The 23,498-nt window shown below is 39.7% G+C and overlaps 1 protein-coding gene across 1 annotated transcript in view; it reads left to right on the top strand.

The window, feature by feature from the left end:
* The first annotated feature begins 5,051 nt into the window (after positions 1-5,051).
* LOC111332361 (tRNA (guanine(26)-N(2))-dimethyltransferase) overlaps positions 5,052-23,498 on the top strand; it is a 31,931-nt gene continuing 13,484 nt past the window's right edge. Inside the window, exons 1-3 of the mRNA XM_088752982.1 lie at positions 5,052-5,414; positions 5,748-5,946; positions 23,202-23,433. Coding sequence (XP_088609108.1) covers positions 5,123-5,414; positions 5,748-5,946; positions 23,202-23,433 — 723 coding nt within the window. The 5' untranslated portion in view covers positions 5,052-5,122. The remainder of the gene's footprint in view (positions 5,415-5,747; positions 5,947-23,201; positions 23,434-23,498) is intronic.

The raw sequence follows: 23,498 nt of genomic DNA, 5'->3' as shown, positions 1-23,498 counted from the left end.
ACATATACTAGTAGCTCAGTTGCACGCTATATTTGTTTGGACCGTGCGACGGAGATTTGCTTGAGGTGAAAAGTTTCAGTCTCAGCACACAATGTAAGAGAAATCGATCAGATTGTCCGCGAAAGTCTTACCGGAAATTATATTGAGTACTTTCGCAGGTATCACTAGAGAACGTATTTTAAAGTTTGCGAGGTTTGTATACAACACGATGGCTGCAGTCATTGATATATCGCTTTAAACATTAAACGAGATTTAAGCTTAAATCTCTCTAGATTTTTAGCATAATTTGCTGTGACTGAAACTTTGCCAATCCCGTGAAGTTATTTCGTCGCCCGGGCCACGGAGGTATGTCGAGCAACTGGCGCTTTCGCCTACGTTACGTAGCTTTCTGCTTTCTGTGCGCGCCAAAATCTAATCTTAGTAGTATAGTCGTTCACAATACGGCCAAGGTTGCAGAGAACGTTAAGTTCGTGGACGACCTCCTGCAAGTGCTAAGAGAAAACTTAGCTGTGTCTCCGGTTAGCTAATTAAAATCTGGACAAAAACTTATTAATGAGAACATCGTGGGAAGGAGAAATGTTTTCGGGCAGTTACCGAAGGGGTTTGGAAAGAGTTTAATCTTTCAACTGCTGCCTAGAGTGTTGAAATTCTTGAGCTAGGAAGGCCACGGATTCTCTTCTTGTTCCTTGGTCATTGTCATTTCACCTCTTCTGTCGATTGTTGAAGACCAAGTTAAATACCTTTGATCATTGGGAATCGATCCGATGCTGTTTTCAGTGGGAAAAACAAAACCAAAGACCAAGAAATTTTGGATGGAAAGGGCGGGTTTGCTTTATTGCAAATGTCAGTTTAGTAGTACAGGGTCATCTACCCACATCTAATAAGCAAAAGTTTCCATGCTTAGCTTTTCATTTTTTTTCAAGCGAAGATGAGATTAGATTTTGGCACGCACAGAAAGTTGCGCAAGTACCAGTTGCTCGACATACCTGCATGGCCCGTGCGACGAAATAACTTCACGGGATTGGCAAAGTTTCAGTCACAGCAAATTATGCAAAAAATCTAGAAAGATTTAAGCTTAAATCTCGTTTAAAGCGACATATCAATGACTGCAACCATCGTGTTGTATACAAACCTCGCAAACTTTAGAGCACGTTCTCTAGTGATACCTGCGAAAGTATTCAGTATAATTTCCGGTAAGATTTTCGCGGACATGATCGATTTCTCTTACATTGTGTGCTGAGACTGAAACTTTTCACCTCAAGCAAGTCTCCGTCGCACAGTCCAAACAAACATAGCGAGCAACTGAGCTACTAGTGTATGTCCGTGTTAAAACACACGAAAGGACTCTAAAGCACACTTCACTCTGATTGGGCAGAAAAACACAAAGATTTTCTGGCACCAATCAGATGCCAGAACGACTGCGACCGTTTGGAACTAGTCTTGTAAGACAATGTCCCCAGGGGCTCTTCATGCCCTAACTTGAAATCGACCCACAGCCCCTGGGTCTCCGAGGATGAGGAAAAAGAGGACTAGTAAAACGAGGACTAGTAAAACGAGGACTAGTAAAACGAGGACTAGTAAAACGAGGACTAGTAAAACGAGGACTAGTAAAACGAGGACTAGTAAAACGAGGACTAGTAAAACGAGGACTAGTAAAACGAGGACTAGTAAAACGAGGACTAGTAAAACGAGGACTAGTAAAACGAGGACTAGTAAAACGAGGACTAGTAAAACGAGGACTAGTAAAACGAGGACTAGTAAAACGAGGACTAGTAAAACGAGGACTAGTAAAACGAGGACTAGTAAAACGCGGACTAGTAAAACGAGGACTAGTAAAACGCGGACCAGTAAAACGAGGACCAGTAAAACGAGGACTAGTAAAACGAGGACTAGTAAAACGAGGACTAGTAAAACGAGGACTAGTAAAAAGCGGACTAGTAAAACGAGGACTAGTAAAACGAGGACTAGTAAAACGAGGACTAGTAAAACGAGGACTAGTAAAACGCGGACTAGTAAAACGAGGACTAGTAAAATGAGGACTAGTAAAACGAGGACTAGTAAAACGAGGACTAGTAAAACGCGGACTAGTAAAACGCGGACTAGTAAAACGAGGACTAGTAAAACGAGGACTAGTAAAACGAGGACTAGTAAAACGCGGACTAGTAAAACGCAGACTAGTAAAAAGAGGACTAGTAAAACGAGGACTAGTAAAACGAGGACTAGTAACACGCGGACTAGTAAAACGCGGACTAGTAAAACGCGGGCTAGTAAAACGCTGACTAGTAAAACGCAGACTAGTTTTTTAGTTTGTTTTCTGTAATGGCGTGTGTAAATCGGTTTTTCTTCCACCGAAAAGCTGAAGTCAATGAGACTCTTTCTACCTAGAGACAAGGAGATTTAATGCGACTTTTATTCATCGAATTCCTGCGTTTCTGCCGTGAAATTTATGACGAAAGTGTATTTTAAGATTTTGAACTGCTGCTGAATAAAATTCTTTCTTTCTTAGCCTAAACTTATAAAATCGTTTGTATCTGGCGCATGTCAAACCCATTTGTAGCTTAAAGGTCAAACAGGGATTGTCACTCACTGAATTGGCTCGCCATCAAGTCTTGTGGTCACCTTCGTATGAAATTGTTTTTTTTGTTGTTGTTGTTGTTAAGTCAGCGTTTTACTAGTCCGCGTTTTACTAGTCCGCGTTTTATTAGTCCGCGTTTTACTAGTCCGCGCCTTACCAGTCCGTGTCTTACTAGTCCGCGTTTTACTAGTCCGCGTTTTACTAGTCCGCGTTTTACTAGTCCGCGTTTTACTAGTCCTCGTTTTACTAGTCCTCATTTTACTAGTCCGCGTTTTACTAGTCCTCGTTTTACTAGTCCGCGTTTTACTAGTCCTCGTTTTACTAGTCCTCGTTTTACTAGTCCTCGTTTTACTAGTCCTCGTTTTACTAGTCCTCGTTTTACTAGTCCTCGTTTTACTAGTCCTCGTTTTACTAGTCCTCGTTTTACTAGTCCTCGTTTTACTAGTCCTCATTTTACTAGTCCGCGTCTTACTAATCAACGTTTTACTAGTCCAGTCCAGTCCTCGAAATAACATATGCCAGTACGATCACGAGATCTGAATTTTTTTACCTTTAATGACACTGTAACATCATTATGTTCATGTACCTTAGTCATATTGGAAAATTTTTCTAGTAGATCACAGTCATCAAGAGTATTCATCGTGTCTTCTACTAAGCACTCTTAACTCCATGCAAAGAGCAAACCAACTTTAATTCACGATCGCTTGCACGATAATAATAGCGATTATGTACGAAATATCAAATCGTACTTTACAAGTATTGAACCCGATAGAAACCAATTACAGAAACAGGTATTTAACGGAAGAGCTAAGCTTAGACATTTAACATTACTATTCATGTTTCCTCTGTCAGTATCCCTATCCAATTCGCTGTTGTTAGCGCCACCCCCGAGCGAGGTGTTCGTCTCAGTTTCATAGTTTGTTGTTAATCGGCTGTCACAGTTTTGCCAGTATTTTCGTAGTTTGAGCGAAAACGCTCGACATCGTTTATTGTGGGCCTACCACAAACGGTGTGTGCGTTTGTATGCGAGAACAGCGTACAAGACAGGAGTCTTTGCCGTACGACCTTCCCAAAACAACATTTTGAAAATTGTGTTATTTACAACCAGCGAGCACACGTTAAGTGTCGCACTCTCATCCTCAGTTTCCGCGGTTTAATCAAGGAACGCCCGGGACCATGACCATAAAAAGTCATTATGTCCAGATCTGGATGTTATTTTCCCGGGGCTCGCAAAAAGTGGCTCCGGCTCCTCATAAAAGTCTCGGGCTCGCAACCCCCATGATTGTGATCTAAAAGAAAAATTTTCGGCAAGATTTCCGTATAACCCCATACCTCATTATGCATACAATTCTTGGATAAAAGAAAACAGGCAAAACAACAGATTACCTTTGGGACTTCGGCTTTATTTTTGACCGGTATTGGTAATCTTTCCAAATTTTCCAATATGACCAATGTACATGAACATAATGATGTTACAGCGTCATTAAAGGTAAAAAAAATTCAGATCTCGTGATGCATATTAAATTGTACTCGTGTTTTGTGTGAATGCTATGGCTTTGTAGTTTCGAATAAATTTTACGCGTGGTGAATTCTCAAAGTAAAGTGCTCGTTACGAAGCCCGAGTGAACGCTCCTCGAGCGTCTAGTTTGATATTTTTTCAGATTTTCACCTTCGAAATAATGCTTTCTGGAGAGGAGCCAAAGACTGTTAGAATAAAATGAGGAGAGAAAATGGAAAGATGTGGAACAAACACTAGTGGCTCGCAAGAAGAGGCTCGAGGCTCGCAAAAAACGGCTCCGGCTCGCAGGCTCGCACATTAGTTGCTCTTGCCAATTTGTTATTCCACGTGTCAAATATGAAATTGGGAAACAATCTATTCAATATAGAGGACCAACAATTTGGACATTTCTCAATAGATTAATTAACATAAATGAGTCGATGAGTAAAGACAAATTCAAGCAAATTTTGCGTAGATTTTCCAAGGACATTAAGAACTTCTCATTTAGAGCTTCTATGATGGCTAATAAACACGATAACTATGTATATTTTTAACTTGTTTTTATTTATACACTTTACATCATCCTACCTTTATTTAATTTATTTTAGGCAGGTCCACATCAGCTTTTTGCTACCACTGTTTGTAACTTAACCTGCTTTACCAAATAAATGTATGTATGTATGCACGCATGCATGTATGTATGTATGTATGTATGTATGTATGTATGTATGTATGTATGTATGTATGTATGTATGTATGTATGTGGAAGGCGTCATAAGTGGATTGAGTTTGTTGGTTCTCTACTCTGCTCCGAGAGGTTTTTCTCCGGGTACTCCGGTTTTCCCCTCTCCTCAAAAACCATCATCATTTGAATTTATTTGATTTAGAGTTAATTTGGATTTACACATGACCCCACAAGCTGTTCAGCTTTAAACATTATCGTGTCTAAATAAAGGTATTATTATTGAGCCCGCGTTGTTGACCGCATACCCTCCATCCTAAGCATTTCGTTATTCAGCCCTTTCGAAGTAAACATGTGGAGGAGCTAGATGTCTTCGGAAAAAGTAAAAAGCGCTATCAAGGTAACGGAGGGAAAGGCAGAGATATGTTTTCCTGATTTAAATTCTGTGTTCTACAACCCCGTTCAAGAATTTAACAGAGACTTAAGTACAGCAGTGATAAAGCTGTTTTCCAAGGAACGCTTGGAAGACAAGAGAAAACCTAAGTTAAAAAGTACTTCCAACGGAGAAGACGATGGAACAGATGAAATGTGTGAAGGACTTGCCCAGGAAAAGAGTAACGGAAAATTGACATTAGACACAGGGAAAATACCTGGTGAAAGTAAGTTTTGATTTTGGACATTTTGTAATCCAACTTTTGATACGAGTAAGATTTCAGAAATGAATTTAAGACAGCTAGAAACCGAGTTTGTTTTATTTCAATTTTCACTGTTAAAATTCAGCAGGAAGAGCATCGTAATCAAAGATGGTTTCCATTGTTTTTCTCGGCAACCGGTCAAGTCGCCAAAAAGTCATCTCGACCGAAAGCTGAGTCTTGTCGCCCGCAATTTTAGTCATGTGACCCCCCAAAAAGTCAAGTCGGCAAGATTTCCGAGTTTGATTCATTTTAATTGATATTCACCATCACTTTTATGCTTTTTATGTGATCATCAAGAAAAAAGAAGTGATGGAATCACTATCCTGGAAGGTTTAGCAGCATCTGGTCTGCGTGCAGTGAGATATGCCTTAGAAGTGGTGGGTGTAAAGAGCATAACTGCCAATGATATCAGTGCTGACGCTTACGAAATGATTCAACAAAATGTCGAGCATAATAATGTACAACATATTGTAAAGCCAAGCCAAGAAGATGCTGGGTGAGTTTGTGTACACTGTATATTTAATGCAGATAAATACGACTAAAGGTTAAGTGAATGAAGGCAAGAATCATATTTACAGTACCTCGCGGACATGCTGAAAGCAACCAATGTTTGGTAAAAAATGGGAATATTTCCTAGAAATTAAAATTTTAGGGAAGATTTTTTTTTAGGTTTACTTTACAAGGTTGTTCCCTAATTATACATGTATCAGTGCCCCTCTACAGTATATGGATATAGAAGGTAAAAGTGAATCAAATAACTTTTATTTTCACAAAATTGATACCCCTACATGTATGAAGAACAGACTATTATTTCTTTGAATTGCTCTACACTTTCAATAAAATTACCCCTTAATGACCAAAAAGTCACAGATGAGATGGGGCAGTATTTTATAAAAAAATATTTTAAAGTTATCACTTGCAACCAAATTTAGCGTTTGCGAGATTTTTCGCGTTTGAGAATCCTTAGTGGTTACTTACTACTCCCACGAAATTTGGAATAAAAATTTGAAGTGGAAGGCTGTTTTTTAGACTTGTTTTCCTCTATTCAATGTCCACCATTACTCAAACTACGAAATGGCTGCGCGTAAGTCTGTGACGTCATATTATCCCCAAAATTTTTGCACAAGCTTGTTGTTGAGAAATGGACAGAGATTGCTGTACTTGAAAAGCTCTACGAGAGTCTAATCATCATTTTAAGGCTGGAAATGCCACCCTAGAGCTGTTTTGTGCAGGATTGAGAAATTATTCTCTTATACAAATGCTGAAATAGCGCTACACAGGCCAAATGAAATAGTTATGAAAGCTAATAGAAGGCATTTGTATGCCCGCATCGCTCAAACCTCCACCCAAAAGGAGTATCCACGTAGATTAGGCATGAAAGAGGATTGTTCCAGGTACCATTCCTAGAATATGGAAACACTTTTTAGCTGGCCATGTCTCCAAGATGTCGCCAAAGGGCGAGTGTTGTTAGATTATGATCATTTCATTCGATTTCTAGACCTCAAGAACATGCAACGATTGAACTTTTCGTATTAATTTTTAAATTTCTTTTGATTTTCTTTGTTATCTATCAATTAATTCTCCAAGACTCATAATCTGCCATATAAGATTTATACACAAATAATTTTTTTTGCTGGAATAAAGTCTTACTGTAACCTGTCCTTTTAAAAATTGCTTTATTGTAGCAATGTTAGCTTTTATTCATGAATATCTGTTCAATAACTTTATATTGCTCTTTATAATGCTACCATTCTGTGGTTAATCATTTTGCCCCAATGATGTACTGTAGACCCAGTTTATACCTATACTCTGCAGGTTTATGAATTTCATATAAAGCACAGTACAGGTACTTAATTTCACTATATAAGAACAGCAAAGCACCAGGTACTATTTTGTTAGAGCAGAATATTTGTATTAACTGATTGATTGTCAGGAGTAATTATATTTGGGGGGGCAGGTCAAATTAAGGGGTTGCGAATGGTCCTTCAAAAACTCTGGGTCTCACAAAATTTTAGTTGAATTTCGTAGGTCTCGCAGTCTCGTTTTTTCAGCGGTTATGTGCATCTTGCAGTCTCGTTTTTTATACGAAGGTGTCAGAGTCTCGATTTTTTGCAAGGCTAAGGGTCTAGAGGTCCCTATTCATTTGTTGGTTTTTTTTTAAATGACGACTGCTCGCCACTTGATATTGAATTTCATTAAAGCAACTTTCAATTTCCGAGAAAAAGTCAATCCCAACTTTTCCTAAATTCTCCGAATTCAACATAAAGCTAGAAAACGTCGTTTTGGTGCCAGAAAAAAACAGTATTTTGTTCTAGGATATCATAACGTAGTGGTATAGTCGAATTTCTAGTTCCAGCTGGTACAGAGAAGCTGGCTAAAAATGGGGAATCATGAAACCTACACACTGACCCACGATAGCTTATGAATGATGAAACCCACGAAGTCGGAGAACTTATCTCTTGCCCCCTGTGGAACTGTGTAAAAGCACACGCATTCCCAGGGAAACAAATAAGTTACTATACTACTCACCTTACAGTGCCTCATACATCGACAACTGAGTAAAATATTTCCATCACTCGTCACGTAATTTTTTCGATGGTCATCTGCAACTCTCCTAATAAGTTTTCATTGTTCTCCATTCTCAATTCAGCGAGTTCTGAGACTCAATGTTAACGTCTTTTAACCAAACAGCTATAGTGCTAGCTGTAAGCTTATAATGTCTATTAATACATAATCTGCAGACCATTCATCATTTTCTCCTTTTGCATCTTTTTATGCCACTTGAAGACTACTTGACTACGATAAAATGTAAAGCATATGTTCTGTTACTTCTGCTTTATGGTTTGTTTTGTTTGTCTTTTTTTCCTGCCTTTTTGTCTTATGGTTTTGGGGAAGTTATTCTCGTAATCTATATGGCAGATGAAGAGAACGCCCTCTAGATGTATGGCCAACGGATGCTGATTCTGTTTGCACAGGTGAAGGCTCCATTGTTGTAACTCGGCTGAGCTGCATCACACACTTATGATAGACCTCTTCATTCATTTCTAATTCAAATTCATCTTCAAGATGAAAAAACCCATGAAAATCTTGTGAATTTATTCATTCACAGATTTTTCACAGGATTTTCATGGTTAAATCAATGGCTTTTTCATGGTCTCAGTGCCATGAAAAAGACATGAAAAATCCCATGAAAAACCTGTGAAAATTTGCATATTCACGACCCATGAAACATTGTGTAAAGTGACCTAGAAGCCATGAAATACCCATGAAAATGGCATTTCATGGCCTTTTCAAAGGTACTGAAAAGGCTATGAAATACCCATGAAAATAGAACTTGTGTGCTAAAATTCAAATGTAAGCTGTCAAGCAACATTTAACTTTCATATTATAATGTTTGTTTATGTTGATTCTGCAAATTGAAATTCAAAGATTTCTACTCAATTTTGCCTTAACACTCTTTGGATTGAAGGGCTTAATTACAGTTGAATAATTGATTTTTGAATTACAATCTTGTTGTAACTAACAATAAATTGTAATGAAGTTATCCTTAACTGTAGACTAAACAGCTGTTTGCCTTTTTTTGCTGGGCTCACAGCTTGTCAAACGTGACTAAAATAATCCTGAAACCTTCAGCTTTTTGATAGATTTATTTCATTGTAAAGCGTAAACTTAAGAAATTGTGGCATGCAAGTGACCGATTCGATTCTCAGTTTTGATCACAAACCGAATATCACAATTTGTACTTACCACAAACTTTCAAAATCGTAGCTTTATAAATGGCCGTTTGACCCTTGTACCATCCAATCAATATGTGAACTGTTGTCCCTTCTTTTAACTCTACAGCGCCAATGACTTGCTCTCCACTTGTACCACTCACGCTGTTCTCGTTTTCCCATTGAACAACAGTAAAACCCATCTTTAGAGACCTTGTATTAATAAACAAATCATGAGCACGAGCGAAACCGATGAAAGGTTTCTTTCAAAGCTGAGCGCCAAACTGAGTTTTCTTTGTTTCCGATCACGAGTATGATCACATGGATATTTCGGCAATTGTCATTGGCTCATAAATAGAATCCGCTGGCTTGCCCGATTGCAGTCTCAACAGAAGCATGCAAAAGTTGCTGACTTCTTTGACCCGTACTCTGCGTTTTGGGTCTATGTTTGGAAGATGATATAAGTAACAATGTGAACTCACTCTATGTAGAAATAATCGAGAAAAATCAAACGTACTACAAGTGAACGATTTGTGGCCAAAAGTTATCAAGGAAACAAAGACTTAAAACCCTGACGCAAGTCCTTCACTTCTACTGAACTTGCAGCGTTGCCAACAGAGTTGTGCTCATCTCAATGAAGAAACATTTGTACAAGAGAAGGAAGCGACTATGGTGCGTTGGAATTCTCGCTTACAAATGGATATGCACATTCCAAAGCGTTCCCATGTTTATGATTATGTTTATGTTTTATGATTTTGGCACTGATCTGTGGAGAAGCGACATTTTGCATCACAATAAAAACTTTTACGATTATGGAATCCAAGAGGCCTTTGAGGTTAGAAAGCAAATCTATTATTGGCAATTAGCAATTAACACAACTGACTGCTACTTTATGAAAAAATGCCTATTTATGTTAAGAATTACTAAAACTTAGTTTGAATAATAAATTTCATGATAAACATAATTATATATACATATGTATGTTTATCTTTTGGTACATTTTGTACAGCATACCTTTTATTGAACTATAGTCTTAAGCCTCTAAAATATTACTCCTTGTCTTAAAATCTTTACATTCAAGATATTGAGAATTTCTTGGAATTATTTGATTGCCATTCATGGGGCATGCAGTTAATTCTGGTGACTTTCTGAGGAATCTATTAGGTCATGAAAGAAGACTTTAAAGAAATTCATGGGTCATGAAAGTAGGCTTTTAAAGAAATTAATGGGTCATGGAATTCATTCTGGTGACTCTCGGGAAATTAATGGGTTGTGAAAGTAGACTTAAAGAAATTCATGGGTCATGAAAGAAGAGTAAAAGAAATTCATGGGTCATGAAAGTAGACTTAGAGAAATTCATGGGTCATGAAAGTAGGCTTTTAAAGAAATTAATGAGTCATGGAATTCATTCTGGTGACTTTCAGGGGAAATTCATGGGTCATGAAAGTAGACTTAAAAGAAATTCATGGGTCATGAAAAAAAATTCTCCTAATTCATGGCAAATTCAGGGCTTGAAATAACCCCATGAATTTTCATTTTGCAGTATTCATGGACCATCAAATGACTTTCATGGGTTTTTCACTAGAAATTCATGGGATTTTCATAAAACTACAGTTCATAGTGTAAGTAATGCTTTTATCACCTTTTAGCTGGCAAATGACCTGATCCAACTTCACAATACCGGTGAATTCATAGTGTAGTTACTGTAGCAAACAGTCCTCTGGATCAGGTGTGTAAATGTGGACTTTCGCAGTGTGCATCAACATTCGGGGTTTCCAATCTTGGGCAAGGTTTCCTAATAAAAATGGGCCCGAAACTCTTTCATCATGCGAAATCAAAAGGGTTGAACCTTTCCTAAATGTAATGGTGGAAACACAATTCATTGCTACTGGCACACAATCAACGTCAAAATCATCCTCATCATCACTGGTTGGAGTATCTGAATCCACATGTACAGTTGCCGCAGATCTCTGACAATGAAGAAGAAGGGTTTGCTACAAGTCCTTGACGACCGTAAGCAGTTACAGGAAGGGTGCCCGGGTTATCCTTTGTTGACGTGGCACATACAGTAAGTTGCCGTGACAATCTTCCATACTCCTCTGCCCACTTTCGCATTGTGGACAGGTCTTGCTGTGTGCTGTGATGTTTGGGTGGATGAGGGATGTCAGGCAGTTCTTCAAAACTAACCATATTTTCTGGTAGTCCATCTTAAAGTTGAAGTGCTCAACTATTAAGGTGACGAGGGATTTGGGATTCACATGCTTGATGTAGCTTGGATTTATGCTCGTTAATTCCTTTTCTATACAGCAAAGGACCTCTAGTGTCATCCTAATGCTGGCAACTGTCTTGGGGGAGGGCACCCCGTGCGGTCCTTCAGCAGTTCTTCTGCCTCCTGCTTTCAACTTTGCCTCTTCTACTGCTGTTTCAAAATAACTCGTTGTATCGTCCAGGAGACACGTCGCAGTTGTCAAAGATGCTGGTGGAGAATGGATACCATGTGATGTATACAAAAGTCGCACATGCTTCAGGAAATTAGCAACTGGCTTAGTGGGGGATATAAGCTTTAGTGCTCCAGCTCCTTTGTCAGTGAGATATAGAGAGTCTCCTTCCATACAGAGTCCTGTTGTCTGAACAAATGCTGCTGTTTTATTGCAACCATCGTGAGGTGTTTCTCCTTCTGATCCAATGGTGTATTCTGCTGTATTGCCTTCTATGACTTTGCCTATTTTACGTGCATCAACATCTGTGAAAAAGACCTCACCAGCGTCACTGATGGCAAGACTGTACGCTCTACTACAGACGTCCGTACCATTATGAATGACCTTCATACATATTGCCTTACCACTTTCTGTTGCTGTGTCTACTATGTAGATTCCGCCATCGTTCTCTGAGTTAGCAACCAAGATGTCTCGTGTCTCCTTGTTGTAGGCCAGGCCTGTACTGCTGTACTGCTGTATTGCCTTTCGCAATATTGTAATGAAAGATTTGGAGTCCACCTTCAGTGCTGTACAAGTGCAGGCAACAGCAACTTTCAGGATTGTCGGACTGTTGCGCTGCGAAATGAAAAGGATGGTTTGGTTTTCGTTACAACACAAGGCCAAAGGACTGAGATCGTCTAGAAGTGAAATTAATCCATTACTTTTTGGAGATGCAGGAGGGTTCTCCATAATCCAGTCAGAAAGCATTGACCTCATCTGAGTGATGGAATCTCTCTCGTCTTGGCCAAGCAGGCCGTGTTTGCAGAGCTCTTCTTGTAGCCAAGGCATCTTCAGTGTTTTGGGATTTACAATGTTGCCGACGTCCAAATATGACAGACTATCTTCTTCTGTGACGAAGATGACGCCTGATTCATAGGTGACACGTGTTGGATTTAAAATGTCCCTGGCTAGGACTTGGATGTCTGCAGGGTTGTGAAGCCTGAATTGAAAAAGGGATAGCAGTAATGTAATCCACAACATAAAGTGATCCAAATGCACCACAGCAAACTGAGATTGGATGGAGTAAAACTCCAGGTTTGTTAAAGCGATATTCCTTCCAGAACATTTCCGGGACTACAGTATGGACGAGATATTCCATTCGTAGCAAAACCATCTCGACATTAGCTCCATTGCACTCTGCAACGTAGCTCGTATCCATTCGATCTTGGCCCCTCAAAGCCACGTCTGTCAGAACAACCTTCAGATCTTTTGAGCAGGATGAGTCAAGCCGTGCTGTGCGTAGCATCACGAGACTGAATCTTGCCCTCTCGATGAACATGAACCAGTTACAATGCGACCTGTGTACATTCTTGCCTGCTTGAACTATGTCAGGATTGGGTGCTGCCAAATTGCTGTATGAATCAGCAGTTAAATTGCTTTGGTTTTTTTTCAGGTGTTCAAGGGCTGCTTTAAACATCTACTGACAGTCAGTGGTAATATTGAGACACACGGCCCTAGTGCATTGGATATCTTTCTCCAGGCAGCGATCACACCTTCTCAACACTGGTGTCTTTGCAGACACGTCAAACTTCTTTAGTAGAGACGCATTGGGGGCATTCGGTGGTTGCACACTCTTATTTTATCAGAATGTCAGAAGTATCTTGCAGACAATGCACACACTGCTGGAGCTCTCACAGTTGCTTAAGGTGAGTTTGCAGTGTGGAATTGCCACCGCCCCCTGATCCTATGAAATCATTGCTGATTATCAAACCTGCCTTGTTGTCAAAAGAGGTTACACCCATGATTTCTACTTCTTTGACAAATTTGTTGTTGAAATAGTTAGGGGGAATTTTTTGGTTTTGCTTCACATAATCTAATGAATAATGCTTTCGTCCTCCTACAATTATCATGGTATTTTGGTCAACTTGGAGTCCTGGCTTTATTGCGAATCCATCTTTGGCCAAGGAGACAGGCATCAGTCTGAGGGCGTTGTTTGAGATAAGTGGAACGACATCGCTGCCTTGACTGAAGGCCAATCTCAAAAATGCGATAACGTATGCTCAGACTGTGTGTGTTGGCAATCCCTCGTAACGAGTAAGATGTCCACTTGGCAGTGATTAAATTAAATTAAATTAAATTAGTTTACATGAGTTCGCTGGTGACTATACAGTCCGATTCGGGAAGAGCAAATTCTCTGACAGACTGGACATCTGAAATCAGTGGAGGTTGGAACTACGCTGGCATTTTGTTGTCTCTCTTTTCTCGCCAAGCGGAGACTCTCACAGTGCTCCCTCCTCCGTTGCTCACTATGCACCACACCAGTGTGGGTAGCCATTCTCCAGCTAGGCCGGTCATTGGCCAATTGCTCCCAGTTCTCGGGGTTGATACCGCACTGCTTCAGGTTGTGTTTAAGGCTATCCTTAAAGCGTTTTCGTTGCCTCCCCTGGCTACGTCTTCCATTGGACAGTTCACCATACAGAATCTTCTTTGGGAGTCTGGATGAAGGCATACGGACAAGGTGACCAGCCCAGCGAAGTTAGTTCTTGATAATATAGGACTCAATACTTGTGACAGTAGCCTCTTCCAAAACACTGCTGTTTGTTCGTCTGTCTTGCCACTTGATGTTGAGGATATGGCGAAGGCAACGCTGATGATACCTCTCAAGACTTTTGAGATGACGGCTATAGGTTGTCCAAGCTTCTGAGCCATACAGCAGGGTTGGCAATATTACAGCTTTGTAAACCTTTATTTTGGTGTTGGTGTAGAGGTTTCTATTATCAAACACCCTGTCTCTGAGGCTACCGAAGGCAGCACTAGCTGATTTTAGACAAACTTGGGTTTCAACATCCAAATCTGCCTTGCATGACAGGCAACTACCAAGATACGAGAAATGATCAACAGAGCTAAGGCGTGTGTCTCCAACTGTGATCTCTGGTTGTTTTCGCTCAAGTGTGTGATCAGGTGATGGTTGGAAAAGAACTTGTGTCTTCCGAGCGTTAAGTGTGAGGCCAAGTGCATCATAGGCATAACTGAAGGCATCCACAGCCACTTGAAGGTCTTCCTCTGTGTGGGTCACTAGGGCGTTGTCGTCAGCATATTGGAGCTTGAGTATAGCCATGTGAGTGGTTAATGTCTTAGCCTTCAGTCGCCGTAAGTTGAAGAGCTTGCCATCCATCCTAAACTGCATATCTATACCACAAGGTAATTTCTCTGACACCAGGTGTAGCACGGCGGAGATGAAAATCGAGAAGAGTGTTGGGGCTATGACACAGCCCTGCTTGACACCAGTCTTCAGTACAAAACTTTCGGTAGACTCACCATCAATAGGTACTGATACAGACATGTTGTCATGCAGCAGACAGATCGTTCTGATGTATTTCTCTGGGCATCCAATTTTAGAGAGCACTTTCCACAGTGTTGGCCGATGTACGGAGTGAAACGCCTTAGTCAGATCAATGAAAGGCATGTAAAGGTCTTTATCGTGTTCCCTGCACTTTTCCTGAATCTGTCGTGCCGAGAAAATCATGTCCACAGTCCCACGTGCTGGTCTGAAACCACATTGAGACTCTGGAAGGACCTCCTTGGCAATGAGGAAGAGGTGGCATGCAAGGATGAGAGCAAACATCTTCCCAGCAATGGAAAGCAGGGATATACCTCGGTAGTTTTCACAGTTTGCCTTGTCGCCTTTCTTGAAAATGGTGACAATCAGAGCATCTTGAAGATCGCTGGGAATTATTTCTTCATCCCAGATTCGCGTGAAGAGTACATGCAGTTTCTAAACGAGAGCTGGACCAGCAGCCTTGTATGCTTCTACAGGGATACCATCAGGGCCAGCAGCTTTGCCTTTCTTCATAGCACCTATAGCTGTGGCAATATCCTCTAGAGTCGGTGTCTCGTCAAGATGGCTTTTTACGGAGAGTTGAGGCAAATTAGCAATTGTGTCAATGTTCACCGAGGGAGTCTGATTCAGTAACTCACAGAAATGTTCTTTCCATCTGTCACGAATGCCAGCCAAGTCCTTGTGAAGGGTTCCATCCTTGCCTGCAACTGGCCTAACACCCTGGGATGTTGGCCCATAGATCTTTTTGGTGGCTGCAAAGAAGGCTTTGCTGTTATTGCTGTCGGATAGAGCTTGAATCTCCTGTGCTTTTTGAATCCACCAATTACTTTCCATCTCACAGACCCGGCATTGGACTTTGGATCTCATTTCGTGGTATTGCTGTTTCTTTATAGCATTACTGATTTCATTCTGCCAAACAGAGAATCTTTTACGTTTCTCAGCAATTATCTGCTCTATCTCTGCGTCATTGTCATCAAACCAGTCCTGATAGCACCACTTCTGGCTGCCCAGTGTTTCGTCACAAGCTGTTTTAATAGCAGTCTTTAAGCCTTCCCAGAGACAATCAACATTGATGTCATCAACGTGTAGCAGCGCTGCAGTCAATTTGGAATGGAACTCAGCTTGTTCCTCAGGGTGATCAAGTTTCCCTAGGTTATACTTGGGCCTCAGCCGTTTCGGCGTCATTCTCTGCTTGCGAATGACAAAGGACATAGAGGATCGTACTTGCCTGTGATCGGTCCAGCACTCGTCAGATGATGTCATTGTCTTGGTGATCAGAACGTCTTTTCTGTCACAGCAACGTACAATGACATAGTCAATCATATGCCAGTGGCGTGATCTAGGATGTCTCCATGAAGTCTTATTCCTGTTCTTTTGGCGGAAGAGGGTGTTTGTTATCACCAGCTGGTGCTCCGCATATTTGGTCAGGAGTTGGATCCCATTGGAGTTAGCATTGCCTACCCCTTCCTTCCCAATGACATTTTTCCATACAGAGCGATCTCTGCCAACCCGAGCATTGAAGTCACCAAGGAGAATGATCTTGTGATTGGATGGAATTTGTGTTAACACAGAGTCAAGAGTGGAGTAGAATATCTCTTTATCTTCAGGTTCAGCCTGTAGAGTTGGTGCATATGCGGAGATTACTGTCGCTTGTTGATTGGATTTTAGCTTCAAACGGAGTGTCGTCAGGCATTCACTTACACCAACCGGGAGTTCCTCCAGGTTCCTAATCAGCTCATTTTTTACGGCAAAGCCCACGCCATGTATTCTCTGTTTATTCTCCTCCTTCCCCTTCCAGAAGAAGGTATATCCTGCTCCTTTCTCAGTCAGTTGTCCTTCACCAGCGCGACGGGTCTGTATTATACTGGCGCGACGGGTCTGTATTATACTGGCGCGATGGTATTATACTGGCGAAGCTCACGAGCAACGAAGGCAGTTTGCCTTTCTGGTCTCTCACTATTTTTGGTGTCCATCAAAGTACGTACATTCCATGTACCAAAAAGGAGTTGTTGCTTTCTTTGTTTTTGACCGCAACAAAGGTGAACCCGCTGGGTGCGGTAACCCAGCCAGGAAATATAAGGAAACAGACTATGTTTAGGATACCTTTCCTAATCCTTTCCCCATGCAGGATGAGCAGAGTGGCTCCTAAAGAGGACTGCTCAGAAATGGGGGCGACTACCGAACTACTCTTCTGTTCCCAACTCCAAGAGCAGAGCGACTGTAACTTGACCCCCACCACCTATGTGCTGGTTCACAACTGAAGGCTTCCAGACTTCACAATCCTGCCCCTGTCGCCGCTTACCAGTCACCGTAGGACTTTTGGCCAAGTGGAAGCTGTGCATGAATTTCTAACGTGAGTACAAAGTTGCACGGCAAAGTTCCCACGGTGCTTGACATCACATGTCCTGGTTCCAGTGGCAAGGATACCTCAATGATTGGGGGACAAGTTCTGCTGCTGTGGATGGCCATTGGCGTTGGCTCGCGAGGAGCTCATTTGCTCAGACTAACCCACTTTCATAAACATACCCTCTGTTCCTACTCAATGGTAAGGGTAAAGGAATGTTATTATCTTCCCAGCAGAAGTCATGGGCTGAACCCCTCCCTTTGTGAAGCATTCGTTTTCCAGTCAACAGATTGAAAGTTCTCCAGTGACCACTACACTGTAATGTTTCGCAGAAGCTTCAGACTACTGGGTCATGCTTAAATTGATTAGTGGGGTCTCACAATCTCATTGGCAAACTTGAGTGCATTTGAAACCAGCCTGTAAAATATGTGAGATTGTGGTAGGCAGCCTGAATGCACTTCCCGATCAAGAAGGGCTGCGGTTGGGTCAAGTTCCACCTCATAACTGCTGCTGGCATCTGAGGTGGTTTCCTATTCCGACATGGTTGTCTTATCATCATCTGACTCATCAGAACTAAATCATTGAATGAGAAACAGCATATGAGGATTTATTTATCATTCTTTCTTTGTAAATTACAGTACACTAAATTTCTAAAATAATTATTTCAAAATATTAATTTGACATAATTATTATGAAATGGAAATGGAGCAACTACATATCACAATCAGATGAAATTCTATGTGAAACTAAGAAATGAAATTAACACACCACTGTTTTTGTTCATTTGTGGAAAGTACAAATATACTGTATATTATTTACTTTTTAGTAAGCCAGGAGGTCAAAGCCCTCTGCCCTTCGCAGATAATGTTTGTATGCCCTGGTTTTTCTTGATCTGCCTTTCCTGTAGTTGGCTGCATGGACCATTTAAGATGTGTTCTGAAAAATAAATATGAAATAAGTAAATAAATATAAAACAGACAGACTGGTGGATCAATAAGTGTGCATCAATAACTAGTGTGACCCTAAATTTTAAAGAAATTAGCATGGCTGTCTCAAAGCTAAGATAAATGAGGAACTCTGGGTTTCTTGCGTCTTATGGAAATAACGAAATTTCTAATATATGGGCTAGTATGTGGATCTTTTTGCAGCAACGGAAAGTCAACTGAATCAATGGAATTGACGTTGACTTAACTTGCTTTTCTGAAAGTAATCATTGTAGTAGATACAATTTAGGTTTACCACTGTTTTGCACTTGACGCAGATTATTCACCTCTCATTTTGCAGGATGCAACCAGGAAACTTCTCTTCAACACCTATTGAACAAACAATATTGCACATTTAAACAATGCTTTAGTTTAGTATAATTTATGAGTGCAACAGATAGCTTCAAATACACTTATAGACTTATATATTCTTCTGTAAATTCATTCAAGTGTTTCTTTTCGTAGAATTGCCCCATGAATACGTTTTTTTTCTCTGAGGGGTTAGAGGATGGAAGTAAACACTACACTAACTATGTTCACTTACATTTTTTCATATCCTGATAAGCTGCCTCTAACTATAACTATAAGTACTTCATTTAAAGTACCTCAATCACACATGCGCACAGCACTACTGCACAAGAACAAGTACTGGCTCGAAGATAGGAAATGGATTCACGTGTCAACTGTTAGCTAACTGTTACTCGGTTAGAGCATAATTTACTCGGTTATCAACGTACCTGGCAATTCCTCTTCGGAAGAACTAGAGCTAACATGGACCTCAGCGTTTCGGTGAGCTTTTTTACACCTGTAATTGAAAATTAACCTGTGATTAACTTACAGAGAATTCTGGATGGATTGCAGTTTGAGAGTGGTTAGTCTCATGTAAGTGATTGATCTACAACAACGTAGTATGCATAGAAGGATGGTACTGCGCTTGTGAACAAAATTCAATGGTCCAAGTGGAAGTTTTCGTGTGTGGGCTTAAAAATGAAGTCTAAATGACTCGGACTAATCAAATAATAAACAGTACCTGTAAAACAGTGATAGATTAAAATATTAAATCACGGAACTACATCCTAGCAACCAACGTGCAAAGTGTTGGGTAATATTTTAGGCAGTTTTCTCCTCGAACTTCTTTGAGCTGTAGGGGTCAGCCTGACAGAAGCACTATATACTAACCAACAAACCAAACACTTACAAAGGCGATTTTTGATGCAGTTTTTTTTGTACATTACAATGCAATTTTTGTCATGTACCTTCGAAATATACCTTCCAAGTTGCCACTTGACCGCTACAATGATTGCATCAAATTTGTATCAAAAATTGCTTGATTAAAGGCATCTTAAAATACAATTTCCCAGTACAATTTAATACACACGTACCGTTTTTATTACTTTTTGCCTTTTTTTGGATTTTTTCTTTGCTTTTGGACTTCTCTTTTTTCTTTGATATTTTCTTTATCTTCCCTTTGGCTGTAATTTTCCCTCTATCTTCTGATAAAAACATGAAATTAAATTGAAATAAGCAAACAAATAAGAAAATACTATGCTTAATAGACCCTTAATCAAATACTTCAGTTTGAATTAACTTTGTTTTCCAGAAAAATTAATCTTTTGAATATTAACTCTCATTTCCTGTGTACGTAGCGGGTGGTTTTGATTTCCCCGCTTTCGACACGATCGCCGGAAAGCGATCGAGTGTATGGTAGTTTTAATATTTCAACCTATTTTGTCAACTTTTGCCATCTTGGGCAAACAATCCTAAGTAAAATCACCATCAGCGCAACTTGCGGCCTAGATCTTTCATAGCTAGCTATAGTAGCTTACAGTAATAGGACCACGGGACTTGACTGGCCAAGTATGGCGTGGTTGTTTTCGCGCGGCTGGGATTGAAGTTTTACTGGTAGACTAACAGCGAATTGTCCCCACATTCATAAATACCAACATTTATAGAGTACTTATGTGTTTCATGTTTTCGCTTCCGATGAGAAGAAGACCTTGTGCTCATTTCGGTTTCCTCCATTATTTTGAACGATTCCACCTCAACTGAGTTCAAACACGGCCGCGCGTTCTTTCTGACAACTTCCAGACAACTTGAGTTGTAAGTAACAGCGCATCAGTCAAACAAATCAAAGGGAAACGACCAAGCACAACCTCCTGACCGGAAATTAGGTCATGGCCAGGAAAAAAAATAGAATTTATTGACTGTTGACAGATTTTCAGATCTGATGTTTCATACAAGGGTTTACAACAAAAGGATCCTTTGTGAGACTTTTGTACAAGCTCATTCTCACAGCTCTCAACCAAACCTGGGGCTCACAATTTGAGTCTGAACATCTCGCGCTTGCACTTCAAACCCTTTGAAGTTTTGGTCTTGCAATCTAAAAAGTCAAAATGTCTCAGGCTCACTAAGAAAAACGCTAGTCTCGCCGTCTCACAAAGTCTCGCATTATTTTCTCATTCGCCACCCCTAAATAAATAGCTCCTCCATGATATGCATGGCATGGTCACACTGATAATTTCAAAGAGGAAAAGCTGGAACGTGTACATCTGTATTTACTTGTGATTACTGTGTACCATATTCTGTTTTCTAATTCTTAGGTCTAGGGACAATTTGGTAGTCAATTACTTATTCTCAATTGTTGTGCTGAATATGGGCTAGTTCTATGTTTTGTACTTAATAGCTTTACACTTGATGCTTGACAAGGTGTCAAAAGAGCAAGTCATACAAAAGCATAAACAATATCAGTGAGAGTCCCAATAACCCCTGTGTAAATGCTGGTACTTGTACTGACCAAGTGAAGATTTACATTGGTGCTTGTCAGCCTGGATTTGAAGGACTCAGTTGTGAAACAAGAAGCAAAAGAAAACTGTGATTTGTTTATAGTGGAGACCTTGACAGTATTCTTTCTGAAGTTTTTGTTATAACTACATCCATTACTGGTAACCCCACAGTGAAATAGATAAACAAGTGTTGTGTATTAGTGTTCAAATAAATGAACAAATCAATCACTCAAATGTTTAGAAACTTTATGACCTTATAATAAAATTAATTTAATCTTGGTTCAGATTTATTTCTTCTGATCTAATAATTTTTGGGAAGCACATAATTTGTAGAAGGCAGACCACCTAGCCAATCTAGGGATAGAGTGAGTGGTGAACTACATATCTGCAGCAAATACAGCCATGCAACCATGCAAACTATTTGACCACACTACTTAATTACTTGTTACTTTGAAACTAAGAAAACCACAAACACTTTGATTTGATTCTCAAAGGACAGTTGTGTACTGTTGAACACAAAATTCAGGAGTAAGCAAACTCCCTACTGCTGCTGTCTAGTTGTCTTGAGTTGCAATGACATTACATAAGTACATGTATTTCTGGAGTTCACAGTAACAGTGTACACAAAATATTTTTGTTCCCTAAGAATAACAAAGGTAGTACTTTGTAGAAGTTTATCAGCATTCTGATTTTTTTCCAAAGATGAAAAGCTGCGCAAACATGAGTCCAAAGAAATGTGTAATAAGTAATACGCAGTTCATAAAAATAAACAGGCTATTGATCTTCTTCGAAACCATGGTAGACCACAGTTTCGCTAGAAAAAGCTTTGCATAATGGCCTAAAGGCATTGCATGACAAAACACAATAAACATAGCCTTTCAAGAGATATTTTCATCTTGCCACAAAAGCTCAACTAAGAATACGTGTGCTAAACTTTATATTATGAACTTCTGCTTTACCAGTAAGCCGCTTTTGAAGCTCTAGCTCCCTCATTTCTTCACTAGCCACGTTTAAATGTTTTCCTCAAAAGCAGCAGCCTTGGTTGCACGTGGCTCTACTTATTCATCATACAGAACGCAATATATCCAATATTTCTCCTCAACACTACAACAGTCATTCATGGACCCCTTGTCGGAAGAAACAGAACCATTACTGTCGTTTAAAACAAAGAACAGCGACAATTTTCGAGCAAGATCGCCACTCAATCCACCATTTTCTTCGGCAGAGCTTCGATGAAAGGAATAATATGATGTCACAATGGGAAAAGATGCTGAAAATTATCGTTGGCTCAGTAGTTGTAGTTTGAGCAATGGCAGATGAAATTGAGCAAGTTTTAATCAAAATGTTTTCAGACTTTTCTTGCCATGATAGGTCTGAATTGTATTCTTTCTTTTCGTTTAGGATCGAAACTTTAATTGTAAGAAATAGACAACTTTTTTGAGAGACATGTTTCGGCATGCTTATGCCATCTTCAATCAATGAGTAACTGAACGTAATTATAAAGCATACAAGTAGATGAATAAAATATTTACAGTATGATGTAATACAAAAGCAGGTACCAATAAACATGACACCAAACATCGATCAAAGGTGTGAACTAAAATGCTAGAAAAGTGTTATAATGCTGTAATTGTTTGTTAAGTTCAGGTTTGGTCTTATTTATTACAGCATTATAACACTTTTCTAGCATTTTAGTTCACACCTTTGATGTTTGGTGTCACGTTGTAATTAGTACCTGCTTTTGTATTACATCATACTGTAAATATTTTATTTATCTACTTGTATGCTATATAATTACTCGCGTTCAGTTACTCATTGATTGAAGATGGCATAAGCATGCCGAAATAGGTCTCTAAAAAAGTTGTCTATTTCTTACAATATTTATCATACTTGCTACTACTACAACCTTATGGAAACTTTAATTGTCGGCAAAAAAAAATTTGTTTTGAAGAAGTACATGTATCAGTTTTTGTCTCAGTAGCACTTTAAGATTAATAGAACACATGTTCTAGGTCAAAGATATCTCATTGCTCTTGAAGTCTGTCAAGTATGTTACCCACTGGGAGCCTTTATTTAATTGAATAATATGTGACTGTGAAAAGCAAAGGCTTTGAAATTCTTTACCTTCATTCTTAGCTGGTGAAATAAACTTTTACTCATCAATTTTGCAGGTTACTGATGTATAAACATCGTCATCCTCCTTCAAGTCGCTTTGATGCAATTGATTTAGATCCATATGGATCAGCATCAATCTTTCTTGATAGTGCAGTTCAAGCTGTAGCTGATGGTGGCATTCTCTTGGTAACATGTACAGACATGGGAGTGCTATGTGGAAACCATAGCGAGGCTTGTTTTGGAAAATATGGCAGTATGTCTTTAAAAGCCAAGTTTTGCCATGAGATGGTAAGTACAAGACAGTGTAATTTGACACTGCATCTACATTGTAGTCAAAGGTAATTTGACTAATC

This window comes from Stylophora pistillata, chromosome 1 (assembly GCF_964205215.1).
Source record: "Stylophora pistillata chromosome 1, jaStyPist1.2, whole genome shotgun sequence".
In the NCBI taxonomy this organism is placed as follows: Eukaryota; Metazoa; Cnidaria; class Anthozoa; order Scleractinia; family Pocilloporidae; genus Stylophora; species Stylophora pistillata.
This window is presented reverse-complemented; position numbering and strand designations above follow the sequence as displayed.